The 20,010-nt window shown below is 39.6% G+C and overlaps 3 protein-coding genes and 1 non-coding gene across 5 annotated transcripts in view; 2 read left to right on the top strand and 2 right to left on the bottom strand.

The window, feature by feature from the left end:
- Nucleotides 1–20,010, top strand: part of cpne4a (copine IVa) — a 486,687-nt gene that overhangs the window by 319,897 nt on the left and 146,780 nt on the right. The window lies entirely within an intron of this gene.
- Nucleotides 10–6,277, bottom strand: LOC119898174 (cleft lip and palate transmembrane protein 1-like protein). The gene is made up of 17 exons (XM_038712361.1): nt 5,863–6,277; nt 5,227–5,318; nt 4,791–4,968; nt 4,557–4,684; nt 3,986–4,064; nt 3,764–3,881; nt 2,964–3,058; nt 2,690–2,774; nt 2,390–2,490; nt 2,246–2,305; nt 2,092–2,142; nt 1,920–2,002; nt 1,536–1,570; nt 1,326–1,381; nt 1,113–1,157; nt 691–824; nt 10–486 (listed from the first exon to the last, which is right to left on the bottom strand). The coding sequence occupies exons 1-17, from the start codon at nt 6,061–6,063 to the stop codon at nt 420–422; spliced, it is 1,608 nt and encodes a 535-aa protein (XP_038568289.1). The 5' UTR covers nt 6,064–6,277; the 3' UTR covers nt 10–419.
- LOC119898176 (magnesium transporter MRS2 homolog, mitochondrial-like) lies at nt 6,918–17,436 on the top strand. 2 transcript variants are annotated; one of them, XM_038712365.1, is made up of 13 exons: nt 6,921–7,044; nt 7,769–7,863; nt 8,430–8,494; nt 8,775–8,811; nt 9,093–9,205; nt 11,103–11,264; nt 11,405–11,535; nt 11,825–11,941; nt 13,742–13,811; nt 14,019–14,101; nt 14,359–14,476; nt 14,875–14,988; nt 15,200–17,436. In XM_038712365.1, the coding sequence occupies exons 4-13, from the start codon at nt 8,775–8,777 to the stop codon at nt 15,257–15,259; spliced, it is 1,005 nt and encodes a 334-aa protein (XP_038568293.1). In that variant the 5' UTR covers nt 6,921–7,044; nt 7,769–7,863; nt 8,430–8,494; the 3' UTR covers nt 15,260–17,436. The 2 variants fall into 2 exon arrangements, with proteins under 2 accessions (XP_038568292.1, XP_038568293.1); XM_038712364.1 differs by having other exon boundaries at nt 6,918–7,863.
- Nucleotides 12,470–12,542, bottom strand: trnar-ucg. The gene has a single exon. It is a non-coding gene; the product is annotated as a tRNA-Arg (tRNA).

Genomic DNA, 20,010 nt, shown 5'->3' with positions numbered 1-20,010 from the left:
TCAAGCTTATGAGCCATATCTTTATACATCACCCCCCCCCCTTATGTTTGCGAGCAGAATCAAGCAAATGCACATTACGACGTGGCTGATATGATGCTGTCGATATTCTTCTTAAAAGGTAGCCGGCGTGACGTGCAGCCGAAAGTGTCTGTACATGGATGAGCTCAATCACTGTAGCAGTAAAGGGGAAGATTCATTGATGCCAAACAAAAAGCAGCAGCATCAGGAGTGTAGAGCAGTGAAGAGCCAGAAGCAGAACAGCTCATCTTGGATCATTTGGAAGCTGCTGTGCGGCACACATGGCCGAGTGTCCTGCCTGAGTCTCCCTTTCACATCGTCAGTGTTGTTTCAAAGATGACTTTTAGTGTGTTTGTGCATTCACTTTCCGAAAAAAGGAAGGAGGAGAATTTGCCTTCTCCTCATTGAGTCTTTAGTTTCTTGCTGTGGGTCCCAGACTCTCGCCTTCTGGCCTTGGGGGCGTAACGCCTGGTGGAGATATGAGATAAAAGTAGGACTGTATCAGAATCAGTTGTTGGTATTTCAGCAACTTTAAACCAGACAAATCCAGACATTCAGGTGGACGGTGAATAGACAACACAAGTGGAGGGACTGAAAACACTATCAGGTACCAGAGTCCCATGGTATTTACATGTTCTGTGTAAAAGTGTATGTTAACATTGAGTGTCCTACCTTCGCTGGTAGAGGTAGAGGATGAAGAGGAGCTCATCTCTGAAGCAGGAAAGTTGATGAGAGGAGGAGAAGTATCCAGAAGAGGAGAAAAAGGAGGCACAGGAGCACAGATCTGAGATCAGTGTGTTCACTCCCTGGTGGAGAGAGGGGACGGAGAAAATAGGAAATTAACTCATTGACTGGCAAAAGCTAGCTAGAGACTCTAGCCAGCTTTTGCAGTCAATTCCAGTGGAATTAAAAAGGTTTTCCAACTGTTATATGACAACAGTAAAACAATGAATTCACTGTAAAATAGAGGAGGATTAACAACAGTCAAAGTAGAAGCATTTTCATACAAAGATTTGACAAAGTTTGAGAACCAAAGCACAAAGCTAATCTGCTCTTGGTTGTACAAAGTCTCAGCCGGAGATGGTCACACTCACTCTGTACATCAACACTGTCCCCTGCAGGTGGCTCACAGACTTTAACTGATCCAGAGAGGGCGGGTGGAGAAACACAAGAGGGAGTGTCACAGACAGCAGAGGACAGTTCACATAGTATATCAGTATTTAAATGATTTAATTTCACTCAGCACTCTAGTTAATTAATACACTTGTTATTGGTTTTGATGCCTCTTGTGAAGTTGCAGGACAGACCTTGTGGTTAATGAAGAGCTGCGGGGCCATGGACAGGAAGCCGAAGGCATACACTCCTGAGAGGACAACAGTTAAAGTGTCAATACACACAGCACACTACGGGTCAATATTAAAGTTGAGGCATCATTTCAAGAAAAGCCTAATAAATTAAATGATGAATTGTACAGATGAGCTTGTTTCACTCGTACAAATGGATGTAAGTGAACTCACCAGTCACCAGGCTGTTGATCAACCAGGAGTAGTAACTGTCAACATAACACAGTTTTAATGTTGATCTAATAATCAGAAGTGCATATTTAGTATCTAGCTTTGTAATATACGTGTAGTTGCTGCCAAGTGTATATAGTGACAGCCAAAAACAAAATCTTACTTTTATTCAAGAAACATTCTGATCTGATGGAATCTGACTGCTTAAAACACTTCAGTACAATGCATGGAAAGGAACTACAATGTCACCAGGAAAGAGTTTGTATTGAAATGTTACAAGTTGACTGGGCAAAAGAGTGTGTGACATTTATCAGCAGTGTAATGAGACGTTATTTGAACTATTCGTGACAGAGCAGACAACTGAATTGAAAGCAGTGGTGAGCTCACCTCTTTTGGCGAAAGTAGGCCAGTGAGAAAATAGTTCCACTGATACACAGCGGATAGACCAAGTAGGACAAGTATCTGGACGCCTGACACACAGACCCACAGACAAAATATTAAAATCAAGGCAAGCCAGTGGCAGAATATAAATTCAAACAAGATAGAACTTTCCTGATACCTGTGTATCAAACTCCACGGTCTTCCTTTCTTCTTCATCCAGCTTATTTACCTACACAGCAAGAGGGGAGGCTGTCATAAGTTAGAAAAACATATTATAGAATCAAATTATATCACATGTTAAAACTGCTGTGGCTTAATGGCGCTGTACTTACATGGAGCTTAGAGCTCTTCCACTGCCACTGGATGTTAAACACTTTAAACACCTTCCATACCTGACGGGATGACAGATATGGTTTTGTGTTTTTAGTTTTGATATTTGAGACTTTCTGTCAGAGGAGAGTAATTATACTAAATACCTCTACACATGCTCCCAGTCCAACAGGAAGCAGCACCAGTAGACTGGTCTCCTCTAGCAGATGGAGGAAAATCAGCAAAGTACTCAGACTACGCCACAGTACTACAAAGAGAGAGGGGAGAGACAGAAGGAACAGTTGGGCCCTAACTGTTTTCAAGGCACGGCCGTACTGTCTTATTATTTACAGAAAAACTATAATTAAATGTTGTTCATGATTGCTGGTAAGCCCTGTGCCAAAAAACCTTTAGTACTGCAAACTAGTTTAAAACGCCACACTTGTATAATGTGATGATTTTCTTACCCGACTTTCTGGACATTCCCACCATGGTCTTCTTTTTTCTCCATGAGCTGATGTCATTTTTAAGAGCCAAGAATTCACAGATGAGCTGTAGAAAACGATAGACGTGGAGAGAGAGAAAAAAAACATACTTTCAATTTTACAATGCTTGCATTATGCCTGACACACTGTGCTACATACAGAGAATGGGATTGTTAAAATATTTCACAATTCATAAGACTATGAATCTGGTGGATTCTAATATGTACGGTATTTTCTGTGGTGTGTATAATCTTACTTGCAGAGCTGTGATGAGAGCAGTCAACACTAGCAGGTAGAGGTTGGAGCCCACCAAAATTTCTTTAATCTCATCTACGTTCTCTTCTGTGAAACCTGGATAAACACAAAGATGTTGTGGTACTGCAGAATCTCCCCACTACCTTGTGTTCTTTCGTTCCCCCCCTTCCCTGTGTTTTCTGTCTGTCCTCCCTGTCTGTGTTTGTCTGGGCGTGGCTACACTCTCTGGCTCCAGCGGCGCACCTGGTCCTCATTCCACTAATCAAGCTCCTGCAGTATTTCAACCCCAGTCCTCCTCACATTCTTTGCCAGATTATCAGTTAACCACATGTGGATCACACTACCTCCGGGAACTCTGCTCACATCTTGCCTGGACAAACTCCCCTCCTCCGTGTTCTCCATTCTGCCCTGTTGGAACCTACCACCCAGTCTTCCGTTGCACTTTTCAATAAAACCCTTTGTTACCCCTTCAAACTGTTCCGAGTCTGCTTTGAGTCCTTAAGTTCTTGCATTATGACAAAAGATGCAATCAAAGGACTTAGTTTAGTTTGATCTCTTGACTATGTGATATAAAAAGTAAAAGGCTGATTTGCATGCTAGTTATTTAGGTCTAACATATTGAGGTTCTACAACAATAAAAACAAAGTTTTCATTTGACCTCAGAACTATTACAAAAGACTTCTTAATACACCATAATATTGCAGAGTAGACACCACATCCTGCAGGAGAACCCATTTAATACCTTTAAAAAAGCATAACTCTTTAAATCATTACATATCTGTTCTCATCTCATTAGCTCACCAAACTGTCGCAGGGAGTAAACCACGTCCTGCAGATGCACCCAGAACCGAAATCCCCTTAAAGAGATCCCCTCATAGGATACAGTCAGAGGGAGCTGAACGGTGCTGCTGCTGATCTCCTGTGAATATGTGGACAGACACATGTACAGCCATGCTGGTCATTTCACTCAAAGCCCAGAATTTATTAGACTTAGCTTTTACAAAGTGAGTAAAATTGTCCTACCATGAGGTCTCTGACTCTGAAGCTGAGCTCATTAACCAGCAGCAGAGGGAGGTAGACCATCTGTCGGCCATCCTGAGAGCTACAAGGAGAGACAGGACGACAGTTTCATTTTAACACACACAATGGCTCAGGGCAGATTCATTATTTACACCTTGTGGAGCTGCAGGGAGCTAAACAAATATTACTTTAAGATCTAGATTTGCCTAAACACTGATAAGGGTATACAAATAGTATAGATGCCTTAAGAAGATCTCTGGCTGAAAACTTTCCTTGAGAAATTAATATTGCACAGATTGGTGACTGTAGATGTTTTTGCTGATGTTATATATCATATATCATGTATCATCATTTTATATATTTTCATATTACTTAAGAAAACCACTTACACATTTCCTATTTTTAGTAAACTGTATTCAAAAAGAGCAGAAAAAAATGTCTGTGTATGTTCGCTGTCCACCCACTCCAGAACTTGAGTGTACTGCAGAGAAAAGCAGCAATAAAGCAGGAGTCAGCAGCACTCTGATAGATCACCGGGCTGTGTGACCTCCAAAGCTTCATGTGACTAACTTACACTCTCATGTAGCGCCGCACATCACTAGGAAGCCCCGCCTTGTTGAAGGTGAAGTCCTCTGACATCATAGTGATTGACAGGTGAGGTCTCCAGTGGGATACAGGATTCTCTGATCTGGGACTCAGCCTCTGATGGAGCCACAAAAATAACTCATTTGGCCACATGTCTAAATCTGCTGCAACAGTGGCTGAAATATGATCGGTGGGCCCTGACAGATACTGAATTACATTTCACCTTCTGCGTGTCTCTCTGCCCCTCGGTGTGAGTGGGAGGGATGTAGGTAGTGAGCTGAGCTGCGTGGTGGACTTCTCTGCGGTCCTCCAGAGGTGAAACACCGGCTTTGTGAACATACACGATTGCATACAGAGTGCCATTAGCTCGAGTCTCCTGTGGCAGAGAAACATTCACCTTTCTATATATAGAGAGAGAGAGTAATGTATAAATGACAAAAGACAGAGAGACAGTAAGTTAAAACAACCAGTTGTCTGGTAATGTACAATTCCTTTTCAATAAACATTTAACAAACATGTATGACTTATTTTCCATATAACAACCTGCTACCAGTATATAAAACAACATTTAATGCCATGAAGATTTCTCTTGGCAATGAGGAAGAAGTCTTAATTAAAATGTGCATGATTACCAGCTGTATCAACAAGTGAAAACTCACCTCTCAAATGTAGAATGTGGGTCAAATGGGTCTATTTTTACAGCAAGGTTGAGTTGGCTGTTGTCTGGCAGGAGGCAGGTGAAGACACTCATCTGGGGAAAAAGAAGAAGAAAAGAAGAGATTCAATGCAGCCTTTTCCATTTTTAGAAAAGCTTTGAGTCCAATTCCAAATTGAATGCAACAGCAGAAATGAAAGGGAAACCATGACTACAGTAGACCTACATTATGAAATCTCAGAAATGATTCATCATTTTTGTGATGAGATTGTTGCCATACAGCACAGATTCATGGTCATGTTCAGACCAATAAATCACCAGAACATTTAACTGTTCAGGCACACAAACACTAACCTATCTCTTTATATGTAAATAAATGAGCTCTAAACTCTTTTCATCTGAAAAAACTCATTATTTTACTTGACTGACTGTCATGCACACAACACATGCCAGGGGATTATACTGAGCAGTATCTCCATTAAAATGAAAAGGTGCACTCGGTTTAGTTACTCCCAAACTAAATTATCAGGCCCATGAAGGGGTGGCTTGTGCTGGATCTCACAGAAACTGAGTTTCGATGTCCCAGATTTGTTGATCTGCCATGAGGGGTGAGGAATCAAGATACAAGGCCTGTGCTAACCTGTAGTCTGGGTCTCGCCGCCAGGTAGGATGTGATGCAGAGCTCCCCTGAGCCTCCATCACAGGGTTTAGTGTTGAGGAAGCCGTACAGCAGCCAGACGGTGTGGAACAAATAAACCACAAAAACCCCGAGCAGCAACTTAGCCATGGAGCTCCTTTTACCGCCGCTGTCCGTGGGTTTGGTGTAACACGATGGGAACATGGCAGCTACTGATACAGAAAAACAACAGCGAAAGAATAAAATAAAAAATGGACGTGGTCTGGTTTGACGACGGAACTGTTTATAATCGGAGACAGCGTCAACACAATAAAATCCCCACGCTTCCTCGCTGCATCAGCATCCTTCCGGTTATCTGCATCCAGCGGACAGATGCTGATGCTGACAACACCTCCGCGGCTGCGCCTACACCGTTTCCACCAACCCGGTGTCCTAGCCAAGCCACAGCATCAAGTCCACATCAATACGCATCCTATCACGGTTTGTTCCGGGTGCCACAAAAGCCCGAAATAGCCTATTGTTAATAACATCCACAGACTCAAGTCAAGTCCCTTTATTTAGCCTGTATGGAACATTTAAAAACAACAAGAGTTGACCCAAAGTGCTTTCCAAAAACACAACACACACAGCCCTTTGGATATATACCATTGTGTATCCAAATAGCCTACACAATACTAGGCTACACCAGTACACATCAATAAAAGGAATTAGCCTATAGCCTACTCGGTTAACATCAAATTCAAATAAACTAAAAGGAAATAAAGAAGAACAACGTCAGATTGAAATGCTGCTTGCAGTGAATTGTGGCCTATTATTAGAGGCACAATTAGGCTTTTTAAATCAGGATTTTATTTGTTGTCTTTAGTTTATAGTAATCTGTTTGCTGATTTCTAAAGGACTTTCCATGGGAGAAAAATGTTATTGAACCGCTACAGGAATACATTAAATAAAATGCTAGAGACTTTCTTAAATTAAGCTCAAATTTTCATTTTGCGGTCCGAGTGATTTACTTTCCTGGAGACGATCTTTGGCCCTTGTGGCCGCGGTGCATCATGGTCCGGCGCAGCGCTCTTGCCCCTGTCCTCCTCCTGTTTGCTAGTTCCTTCATGCTAACCCGGACACCTGTGTAGTTTTCGGACTTAAACAGAGCATAATGTGTTGATTCGGAAAAGTCTGTAGTTAGCGGTAGGTAACTGACTTGTGTTACTTGTGACTTTGTTTACTGTCACTGCGAATTTTAAACGTAAATTTACTGAGAGCTCAAGCTGCCCCCGATGCTAAGTTAACTAGCATAACATGCACAGAAAGTTAGTAAGTAATATTAGCCGAGCTGTAAGTTATTTGAGGCTACGTTAACCAGTATTTGTGTAGTGTTAAGTGGTTATAATATTTTCATTCGTGTTGTACCTGCGGATCTGGACTGTCTCAGTAACCTCGAGGGCACTGAGAGGCCACCAATGACATGACCCAAGGATTAAACACAATTTCATCTGTCATTTCTTATGGAGGCAACGTCTTGCCTTCCTTTTATCCACCTGCTGTTGTATGTGTTATGATCTCCGTGCTACTGCAGTGGTAAAAATCCGCCCTCCAAACCTAAACCCAGTATGGCAGTCTGTGTGAGGGCTGTGTGTTGTGGTGGTGTGGAGGTGACACTACACAGGCTGCTGCTGGCTGGATGTATGAACTGCTCTGGGATGTATCAGCCATTTGGTGGGAACGTTTATCCAAAGCGCCTTTTCAGTTGTCTTAGTCCCTTTGTCTCCACGATGGGTGGGACTCGAACCCTCCTCCTCTGTAGTGCTCGTAGAGTGCGCTACCCACTGAAGTACACTGTTCCACCTGGAAATAGAAACGTGGGATTGTACAGCAGGAGCCACAGTGATGCTGATTCAAATGCTCTCTGCAGTCAAACACTGCCTGTGTCCAGATGTCAACCCAGAACATCTCATGCTACAGCGGTGAGGAAGGAGAACCTGCTGCAAGGAGGTGCAACATGGCCCGGTAAGAAGGAAAGATTGTCAGTATGCACACATGCTTTCTTTCTCTGCTGAATTCATATTTTTGGGTTATATGCCGCTTTTACATTGTTCACTTTTGGCAGTCTTTTCGTAACCAAACACCAATTTATCCTGATTGCAGTTCTTGATATGTTTTTCATACATCTTGCCGTCTACAAATGTTGTTTTCTTTATAGTTGTGTGTGTGTGTATGTGTGTGTACTGTACACTGTGGTTTGTGTCTAGCTTGTTGTTCTGTGGATGTACATTGAGAACAATACAACACCGGAGTCAAATTCCTCGTATGTGTACACATACCTGGCCATTAAAAGTGTTTCTGATTCTGAAATACATGTTTACATTATTATAGGCCAATTTTATCGACTGCTATTAGCTTATCACAGATATATTGGTATCGATGTAAGTGTTGGTGGATAAGTAACAGGAATTTTCTATACAGACTTGCCAATAAGCTGACTATATTTAAATTCTGTAGTTACAGTTTTATCCGTCTTCATGTTTGAATTATGTCCTTTACATGTGGTTTAACTTAGTGTTTTCTTTGAACAGTGTCCTTCATCCGCAACAAAGTGACAGACGCCCCTGTTTCCAGTGTGCCTTCGAGTTTTGTGGTGGTAAGAGATCCACCAAGGGCAGGCGGCCAGAAACCTTTTTGTGGTTACTGAGCAGTAGTTACTACTATCAGATCTAAGTCAAATGTAACTAATGGCAAGATGTTTTTGGAGATGCAGACTGTTTGATTTCAGAGCTTTTATCTGATGGATTTAATACAGATTTTCCCACATGTCTTATCAAACAACCTCCAATCTACTGTCATACGTTATTTATTGAAATACATTGATAACTGTGATTGCTACAGGTAAGTAATCAGTTTCGTGTTTATTTATTTCATAGATGAAGTTTGACCAAGAGGGGAATGTGACATCATTTGGTAAGTGTTATTAATCTTTTATTAACTTGCCTGCCGTCTTTTATTTTAGGAGCAAAATTAAGGTGGTGACTGAGATGAATGATTACTTATTTTGAATATATACACTTGGACGTACAGTAATCAACACTGTGTTGCTCACCATTGCTGTGACCTGTGGTGTGACCGTCCACCAATGCTGAGGCGGATGCTGAAAGCACTAGATCTTGTATTACACCTCTGCCTTTGGTTTAAGTATTCAGTCATGTCCATATTATTACATCTCATTTATTTTTCTCTTACAGAGAAGAAGAAAACAGAGCTTTGCCAGGAGTTAAGTCTTCAGGCCAGAGACCTTCGCTTTCAGCACAGTACCAGCCTAACTACTAGAAATAACTGCATTATCATACGAATGGAGGTAATGCTGTCTTTCTCTCTTATAAGCAGTGTTGGGCAAGTTACTCAGAAATTGTAATATAACTAGTTACTTATTACTCCTTAAAAAGTGATATTATTACTTTACTTATTACTGGGTGATAAAAGCAACTAGTTACGTTACTCGTTATGTTACAATATTACTTTCCTTGGGGGTGGGGTGGGGGGTGTATTCGAACTTTGGACAGGTTTGTGCAGCGGTGTTCAGGAGAGAGGGAGCGAGCAAGGAGGTGCTACACGAATATATGCTCCTCAATCAAATATGATTTTAAATACGGCTCGTAAAAAAATGTTAAAATCAGTATGTGGTGGTCAGCACTTACATTTATCCTAATTATTGGCTAATTATGGGAAACACTGCTTTCACTACCACCCCCTTCACCCCCAAACAAAGCCTCTCTCCCGACTTTATTAACTAATATCATATTCATAACAGCAGCAAGGAGTGTGGTTGTTACAAAGCATATAGCCTAGGCCTAACGTTTCTTAACACCACCGGCTGAAATAAAAAAAATAATTAAACAGCTGTTTTACTGCACATGTAGCCTGTTTATAAGAGCAGTATTGAATAGTTACAAAACGTTTTTTTATGTCAACACCACTCTCTCCCGACGAGTCCAAGCATCAGTGACAGTAGCTGCCAGAGTTTCTTGCTGTAAGTTTCACGTTGCTGTGCTGCTTCAGCAGATGCGTCAATAAATCAGATGTAGAAATGTTCACTATTGAAAGCTTTTGCTTTTTGTTCATCTACAATAGATGACAACGTTCTTTCCATCTTAGACTGTACACAATAATGGCAGCAGTTACTTCCAGCTGTGGAAAGAACACCTTTCCTCCCTCGTTCTCCTTTCTTCCTTCAGTTTTGGCTATCAGTGGACATGAACAACAAAGTCTGGTGCCGCTGAGCTGCCTCACAGTCGTGGATTCACATCAAGGATGGTGCGTTCAGTAACGAGTAACGCAGCGTTAGTAACTAGTAATAATATTACTGTTTTAGAAGAGTAATTAGTTACTACTAGTACTACTACTAGTTACTGGGAAAAGTAACGGGTTACTGTAATATTATTATTCAGTAACGCGTTACTGCCCAACACTGCTTTTAAGTAATTTGTAATTAATGACACATTTCTCTTCTAAATCAAATCTCTATATCACCTTTGATCTGGCTGTTGATTAGGAATTGTTTTGTTACCATAAGTCAAAGTGAAACCATTGATAATAAGAACAGTTTTTCTTTTAGGCATAGTTCTTCATAACATAGTATGTCATATTAAGTAGTTTGGGATCATGGAAGTTGATTCCTTAAGTGTTCCTCGTTCTGGAGGTTTTTTACCATGACCTGAATTATCCGCAGAGGTCTCCTCCTCTCCAAAACAAATGGACCCGGTGATTAAAACTGGTTAAAACACTGAGTAAAGCAGTTTCATGTTAAAAATCACTGTTTCTCCCATGATTTTCGGCGGACATAGGACGCTGGCGCTAATGTTTTCTCAGCTTATGTCTCTGATAACTTCCCATGACTAAACACATGTATCGTATAATTGTAGCTTAACACTGGATAGGGAAGAATCAATTCATGAAAGCTTCTGGCAGACAACCACAATGCTGATACATATGCAAAGGGAATGTGACACCAGTGACAGACGACCAAATGAAACACACGTTACCTTCTGTAAAATCATGGATATCAAAAATACATTGACCAAAAAAATCCAACAAATCACAGATTGAAATTTGTTGGAAACATTTGGCAAAATAAAATATCTGTACTTTGTGGCTTTTTACCTGTCCCCCAAAAAATATTAAAGAAATAAATTATACTTTAATGATCTACATCATTGTTTTTATATATATACCCTCACCCCTCTGTTTCTCCACAGTATTTGAAAGCCATCGTGACCCCTCAGTCCCTGTTGGTGTTGGATTTCCGTGGCTTTGGATTGGAACGTTGGTTGGTACTGGACCTGGCCCCTCAGCTAGCATCACAGACGCACACCCTGCCCTTCGAGTTCAGAGCACTGGAGGCCATACTGCAACACAAAGTGAGACAGATTAGAGAAACACTGTGTGTATTTAAGCATGTTCTCACCAAGATAAAAACCTGCCTGTAAATTGAGGACATCCACGAGGCTCTGTTGAGGTGAAGCATGCTTGTGTAGTATAAATGGGTCTGTGTCAACAGGTAAACACTCTACAAGCTCAGCTGAATGATGTCGAGCCAGTAATATTGGACACATTGGAATCCCTAGTGGATCCTAAAATCCTTTCCGCTGATAGAAGTAAACTACATGTACTGCTGCAGAACAGCAAGAGGTAAAGCACACAACCACACTGACATCATTTGTAAATGCTACTATAAATAAGGTTAGATAGCATCAGGATTTCAATGCTTTTCTAAATTATGGATATGAGGAACTGGGTGAGCATCTCTGCGACTGGACTGGTTTAGATGATTACTTTTATAAAGCTTAATTAGTCACGTGTGGGATGCCTCAAGGCTCATTGTGGCAGTGTTAGACCTAAACATTCAACGATCATATTCACATATTTAGTTTCATCTATCTCTCTCAGTTCCCTTCTTGTCTCTTGTTCCTCTTGACAGCTTATCAGAGTTGGAGACGGACATAAAGGTTTTTAAGGAATCCTTGCTGAAAATTTTGGATGAGGACGAGCTCATGGAAGAACTCTGTCTGACGAAGTGGACGGACCCAAGAGTTTTGTATGTTTCACGTGCACGCATATACACATACATGAATGCTAAATGCAGGTGAAAGCTCCCAGTCAGTGGCTGCAGTAAAATAAAAGAAAGTCTGAGATGTTGCTGACCCGCAAGGTGTCAAAATCTTTTCCCTCTACAAATAGTGTTTTTGTACCCATTGTCCTCAATAACTGATTATGGTTTGGCGTCGCAGATGTAACTGGTTAGCAGAATTTTTTCCATTTAAATACTCCTTTCCATTTTTTCTGATCTCATTAAAACCCAATTATAAAACAAAGAATGCAACCCTCCCATTTTTCTCCCTCTAAAAAACTAAACCTTTTGTTTGCCGAAAAGTCTTTTACAGATTAAGAAGTGACAAATATCAAGCATTTATGTAATTTTCTGTAGACTTATGAAACATTTTATGATTTCAATATCATGTCAATAAGCTATTGAATCAGGAAAAGTCATTAAGTGTGGAGATGATAAAGCAAGGCAATGTGTGCAGCACCCCAAATAGAACATGAGGGAGACGTGAAAAACTTACGACCACGAAGGGACTCGAACCCTCAATCTTCTGATCCGAAGTCAGACGCCTTATCCATTAGGCCACGCGGTCAGATAAGATATTTGTAAGACAAGTACACGTGCGTTGCATGGGATGCGCACACAATGGGCCTCTTCCCGGAACTAATTTTGTGAATAGGTCTGTTGTAAATGGCTCGCATGAGTCATTTAACAACAGCCATTTCCTCGTATTTATAATTTACGAGCGGTTCAGACCAGTTGCACGAGTCTTTCTTTGCAGGTACAAATATAGTTTAGCCTAAATCTAAATTTCTTTACTAAAATGCAAATAAATAACTAACGTTATAATAAAACTATTTGAATACGCTGTTCATCGTAACATCGTCTCCGCCACGGCCTTTTACGGAAAGGTCCGACAACTTCTTTTTACCATGTCAACTCATTCAGCTGCATCAAGGCCTGAAATGGCAGCTTTTGTCAGAGTGAACATCATCTGTTGTAACACCCGAGTGTGATATTACCTATTATTATTCTCTCGTCCATATTTGTGACTGTACATCGCCTTTTAACGCCTCCCATCTAAGCATTTGTGTATCGCTTTGAATATCAAGACGTCTTTAGGCGTCTAACTTCACGTCAAGCCCTTTTTATATATATAAAAAGGAAAAGGGATCCGTAATATATAGTCGCATACAGTTGTTTTAGTTTTTTCTGTACGTTTTCGATCAGCTGATTCAGCAAGGCTTTTACGAGTGTCCCATCTTTTTTTGTTGTGTTTTGGTTTTTTTTTTCACTCTTGGGTCACATTCTGATTTCAACTGACACTATAGATCAAATCTCACCTTTGCTCTCTGACCCAAGAACAGCAGGTGGTATCGGGTTACAAAGAGCAATTCACGACCAGTGCTCCTGCTTTTAAGTGTGTGGTCAATCCCAGTTTGAAATACTCCCATAAGCAAACTTTAGAGGAAAAAGCATGAGAGATTTAGGATGGCAATATGAAAATATTCTTGCATGAGGTCTGATGATTTGGGGGATTTTTTTCGGACTGATATTTATTGTCTGGGTGCTCAAGAGGACTGTTGCTGTGTGACAACTAAAACTTGTTCATGTGATTTGAGGTATTAAAATGGTATATGGCATAAAAACATTTTTGTTCTGCAGAAAGATGCAGTTGTATTTTTTGTTTTTATGTTTGAAGGGGGTAAAGTTTTAGAGTAGTTCCAAAATACAAAATGGTCAATTTTTTGTATTTTTAATTTTCTCATATCTGTCTGTCTGCCTTTCTAGTGAGGAGAGCAGTTTGGGTATTGACCACGCTGAGGAGATGGAACTGTTACTGGAAAATTACTATATGCAGGTAGTGCTATGTATGGAAAGCCCCAACCGTTGACTAACTGTTAGATATAAAAATGTTTCACTTTTCCTTATTAATTATTAGAAAAACTTCTGTATATCAAGACCTGAAAACACCTTTTTGTAAATATTTACACTTATCTGTACCTTTTTACAGTGAGTGGTTCTGTTGATTGTGTTGACTGTTCATACTGTGAACTGCTCCATACAGGCTGAGGAGCTGGGGAACAAGACCAGGGAGCTGAAAGGGCTGATAGACGACTCTGAAAGTGTCATTTTCATTAATCTGGACAGGTACACACAAACTCACACATATACTGGATATACAGTAACGATCGCTTCCTAATGTACTTTCAATGACAGGGATGGGGGCCAATATACACGTTCCTCATTTGGATTTAAAAGTGTATTTAAATCTGATTAAGGTGAACAAAATGTTTAATGTATAAATGAGCACCTAACCTTTTCTTGGAACAACTGAACCTGTCCTTTAAGCTGACCCATGACAGACATATATATTTTAAGTCTCTTAAGGTTTTATTTTCTTCCAGCCATCGTAACGTGATGATGCGCCTGAATCTGCAGCTGACGATGGGTTCCTTCTCCCTTTCCTTGTTTGGTCTGATAGGGGTGGCCTTTGGAATGAATTTGACGTCGTGTTTCGAAGAGGTGAGACAGCTTCTTGCTAAAGAATTGCATCACATCTAGAGTTTGCCGTTAAAAACTTGCCTTAATTTTTTTTTATTCCCGTAAGCCTTTGCCTTTGTGTGTTTTGGACTGTTAAAAATCAGACATCTGAAAAACAAAACTTTGGCTTCGTATAGTTTCTAATAAGCATTTGTCATTTTATTTTACAGAAAAAAAATAAATTGATTTAATTAAAAATGGTTGATTGTTATGTCAGTGTGAATTTCAAAGAAATTTAAAATCATTACATTTTGTTTGTGGACGTGCATGCAGACGTGCTTGTCTCTTTTGTTGTTCTGTAGCCTTCCAGTGTTGCTGCAGTGTCGTCTGAGTTTTTATACTTTTCCTTAATGTGTTTGCCTGTTTGTGTTTACCATCAGGACCCTCGTGTTTTCTGGCTGGTAACAGGCTTCATGTTCTTGGGCAGCGGGCTGATATGGAGACGACTGCTGTCATTCTTGGGACGACATCTAGAGCCTTCAGTACCCCCGCTAGTAATACAAATTTTGTTTTTTATTAGATTCTTAATATGGTACCATGGCACCTCACATGGTGAATACAAGTCTTTAATCTCTATAAGGCCACTCCTTACCTCAAATTGCTGATATAAATTACTGGACATCATTTTCTTTAATTACGCCAGATGAAACAGTGGTTAAAGATTGTGTAATATGCTAAGTGTCGTTTCTTTTGAATGTGATACAGATCCCTCCAGTTTGGAAGAGAAGCATCAAAGCATCAGACATCAAGGCGGGAGTCAGATGAAACTATACATCTGCTCTGTAAAAAGCCACAGACCTACAGACTCTCTCTCTTCAGCTTTAAAAACGATTGATTTACCACACTGGACATCCTGAATTCTGTATTTAGGTGGGAAAAACACCTCATTGTTTTACTCCCCCATGCTTACAGTAGAGGCTGAGACTGCATCCAAATGTCTGGAGACAACAATGTGTTATGTGTTCTTCTGTGTCCCCGTCATTTCTTCTACTGTGTTGGTGGATAAAACGTGGGCACAGAGTACTGCTCTGTCATCACTGGTTTTCAAGCAGTGGATGGATATATGGGCGAGTGAAACAGATATCCCTAATAATATGATAAACACCTTACATGCAGTTATATGTTCCCTCATTTCATAGGTTAAAAAAGTGTGTTTAAAGGATTACATCATATTAATTTGATTTAAATAAATGTGAACCAAATTAAGTCTATTGTTAAGGTTTATGACACGTTATTTCCTCTATCACCAGTATGTCTTGCCTTTGCTAAGCTGAGTATTTACAGCAACATTGTAACACCAGTTAGACAATGAGGACATTGTCTAAACTCTTGAAACATTTACTGCTCTTAAAAACAAGGATTTATCAGATGATAATCTGGTATCTGATGTGATTGTCAACATAACTTTCAGGCATTTCTAGCAAAACAATGGGTGAGCTGCATCAGCAGTTATTCCTTAGTCTGAAAAAAACTTGTTGCCAGTTTGTTTTGTTTTGTTTTAAACTTTACTGAGTGTCTCAAATTCACATTTGCCCCCAGAATTTAAGTGTCTTTATTCATAAAGAACTTTCAAAAATATGTCTGAATGACTTTCTCCCGTTTCTATTTGTATAAAAAGCTATTAGTTTTCTAAATCTTAAAGGCGAAAACTCAATGACAACATGTAAAAACTTAAAGGACTTAAAACTTAAACTAAAAGGAAAACTCTGTTTCATTCTGGGGTACTTTAAACCACAGCAAACTACTGCAAGTACTATTCAACATATGCCTTACAGCAGTGGTTTCCAAACTGGGTTTCATGATATCCTCAAGATTGCCAAATAAATTGGAGGGGTCTTTGGTTGAACTGGTCGAAGCTGATAGACTTACGCAACAAGTGACGAGGGATCACCAGAAGATTTGGCTTCATCTTCAGGGGTGACAAGCCAAACATGTTGGAAAGCACTGCATTATAGAACTGTGTATTTTATCTAACAAACACAGCCAAATACTTAAACTTTTTGTTGTATCTCTGTGTTTTATTTATTGCCTATAAAAAATATTTGTGGAATATTCCATTCTTTATTGAGCTTTTCTAACACTGCAAAACTACAAAAAGCTCTTAAGTGTCAAAATGAAAACAAATTAGTACAAATATAATTTTATAGTCATACATATTTTATTTCCATATTTATAATTTTATTTTTATTTATTTTATTATAAGAATCCACCCGTTTCAGGCTTCTTTTATACAGTCTGTGGTTTCAAGGCACCTTTGTCAGTTTCAGCTTTGACATTTAAGAGTCTTCAAGTGTGAAACAATCTTAATTACATCCACTTGGTTGTGAAATAAAAACTAAATAACCATATTATCATTGTCACATACACAATGATTAGAGCCTAAACTGTGATGTATGTTCAGATTCCAGATCATCAGTGTTTTATAGTATATGTTTCATTTGTGATGGGGACTTTTTGAACGTATCATTAAGAACTACATAACCGTTCTAGCAGCTGATGTCTATCTATTATTTCTTTATTGATTAACAAGTGATCACTAAAATGTGCGTTTGTGCTGACTGCCTGGATAGAATCAATGATGTTAGTAGATGATGTCAAAAAGCAGCAAAGAAAAGTGACATTTTCTCTCATAGATGTGGAATATTTTATATTTTTTATTTTTATTTTCATGGAAAAGTACTTTAAAAAAGGAAACTTTCATCACGGTAAATCTGTTTGGTACAAAAGAGAGTTATTTTGTTTTTAATATTTCAGTTTTATGTGTCAAAGTGACTTAACAGTAGATGCTGTGTTGTACTTTTCTGTCATAACCGCTCTTTTGCACTAGAGGGAGTCATATTGTCATATAGTTAAAAAATTTATCTTATACACTTCAGTGGAAGCCCCACTCCTTAGTTCCCTACTTTAAAAAGTACAATAAAAACCGTATGGGATACTAAAAAGGTTATTGAATTGTATGTATTTAAAAATGACTGGCTTACAGTTGCTGCTTACAGTTTTATGTAGGTTATCAACTTTTAATTTCCAAAGTGTTTCAGTCCTTTTTTTAGACCCTCAGTGACTTTAAAAATTTCCCGCTGGGGAATGATGTTATTGTCCCCACCAACATTGACATGAAAAATCCGCCTTTGATCAAATTAATTCGGTAGACTAGATATCCTGTAGGTGATTTTTAATGTCCACACCGAGTAAAAAAAAGGCCTGCACTAAATATGTAATAAGTTATATAGCTGTTCTATAAATCAAAATTACAATCGCAATTCTAAAATCAAGAATTGGGCAAGGTCTATATGATAATCCTGCAGTCCTACCGTATAAAGTAGCCACTCTGGAGGGAAAGAGAAAGTGGGGTCAGAATGTTCTCACTTGTTATTTTTCAAATAAATCTAATCTATGTGCTGCAAAATGAGTTAATTTTATAATATAATGTAACATCTTTACATTATTTCAGAGTTTAGTAAAGTTCAAGGGGCAAAAAACCCTCAAGTACTCTTAAGAACTGCTGTACTTTACATCCTCTACAGTTTCTCATTCCTATCCAGAAGATGAACAATGAAGAGAAAGCACCCAAAATGGAAGTTTTAACACGCTATTTTCTGTCATCTTAAGACGTTAAAATTTGCCATGTTAGTGCTCGGGGGATTTTATTTTCCTTTTTTCTGCTAATCGGCCCAAAAAAAACTGTAGGCCTCTGTTGGCATCTGGTCAATGCATTTGGTATATAAACAGTTACTCTCATTCTCTACTATAAATCCGAAGATTTTTTAAAGTTTTGTAAGTCTCACAGTGGTTTGGTCCGTGGCCTACCTTGATCAGTCCTTTGTTTTTAAAGGTCTACTGGAGGGCGATGTTTTTGTTGTCCCCACCAACAGTGACATGAAATATCCGCCCATCATTTTCAGAGTAATGTAACCTACAGTAAGGCAGGTAATTGTCTGTAGTTAAGGGCCAGGGGTGCAGGACTGGTGGGATGAAGGGGACAGAGTATGCTTGGCCCTCATGTGAGGAGGACCCACAAAGATACTAGAACTAGGAATTAATAGCTGTAAATGCGGGGAGGGGCCCATAGAGAATGCCTATGTACAGGGTCCAGAATATTGTGCTATGCCCCTGGGTATAGCAAAGGGTAAACAGCCCTAGCAGAGTTCATCTCCTCATATGGCAAATTGAGAGTAAATGTGGACAGGAACAAAATGTGACAATCTGTTCCAAGGTTTCTTGGTGTGAGGGCAAAATAAATGGACCAGCATTTTGTTTAATTCTCCACAAAAAGTACAGATGATATTAATTTATCAGTCATTTATAAGTTTTTGAAGGTGATAGTGGTTTAAAACCTGTCAAGACATGTCTTTGACTCTTTAACATGTCAAATTATCTTCTTATTTTTGGTTTGCAGCGAAATAAAAGTCCCATGGTTTTCCCCCTAAAATGTTTTTTATTTCCCTTCCCTTTGATATAGGTCACACCCTGTAAGGTGTGTGTGTATGTGTGTTTGTCTAAACGCCCCTCAGTGAACGTCACGCCGTGCTGACGTCATCCCGTATCCACGCTGATTGCCAGTCCAAACAACTTTTCCAGAGGAGCTCCACATCGCAACGCGTCGTTCACCGAAGTGCTGAGATTTAACAAAGTAGCCGAAAACGTGACGAGGAATAAGCGGAACGACATAATCTGGCTTTTTAGTAATTTATTTTGTTTTCTCACCTTTTATTTTGTCCCCCCCCCCCCCTTAAAACTATCATCTTATAGGCTATTGAAGTTAAGATGAGGAATCTGCGGTTGTTGTTCCTCGTCGGGCTGGCGGCTGGATTCATCAGCGAAAAAGTAAGTGGCTTTTAATTGCGGTTTTTTAAAGCATCGAGCAACCAACGGCATGTGAAACTTGAATGCTATTTGACTCAATAACGTCGACCATGTGTCTTTCTTTTATCTCGAGAAAATTCACTAACGTTAATTAGCCGTTAAGATACGTTTAGAAGAGTCCCCTCCGCATTGTTTAATTTTGTTCAGTTGCCCTTCTCTCCGTTTGTGTTCCCTAAAATCAACGGGATTGTATTTTTAAATGCCCTAAGTTACTTATAATGTTATTTCTAGCTTGTTCAGGTTTATTTTTTTAACACAACATCCCTAATTGCTCAGCTGGACTCTTTATTTAATGTTGGTCGTTGCTAAAATGATCAACGTGAAAAGGAGCATAGCTGTTTTTAAGCACAAGGGAATCTTATCTTCTAGAAAAGCAACAGCATTTGAGATAAGTACATTGGCGGATAATGCGGGATTTACTATATTCATCCATACACTGTGGATTCAAGCCAAGTTCGGGTCTAGTCGGTCTCGAGTTCACACGGGGCCAAAGTCTGTTAGCCTCTCCCTCAGAGCTTTTAACATTTCAGCCCAAACTCCAGACCTGACCTGAATTTCTCTCCCACACAGGGCTTGGGTCAAGTTTGCAAAATGAAATGTTGCATCAGAAATAATGAATATTAACAGGGATGAAAATGGTAAGAATGACACAA

This window comes from Micropterus salmoides, unplaced genomic scaffold (assembly GCF_014851395.1).
Source record: "Micropterus salmoides isolate LMB-PRFRI ecotype aquatic unplaced genomic scaffold, ASM1485139v1 Ms_hic_scaffold_11, whole genome shotgun sequence".
Classification (NCBI taxonomy): Eukaryota; Metazoa; Chordata; class Actinopteri; order Centrarchiformes; family Centrarchidae; genus Micropterus; species Micropterus salmoides.
This window is presented reverse-complemented; position numbering and strand designations above follow the sequence as displayed.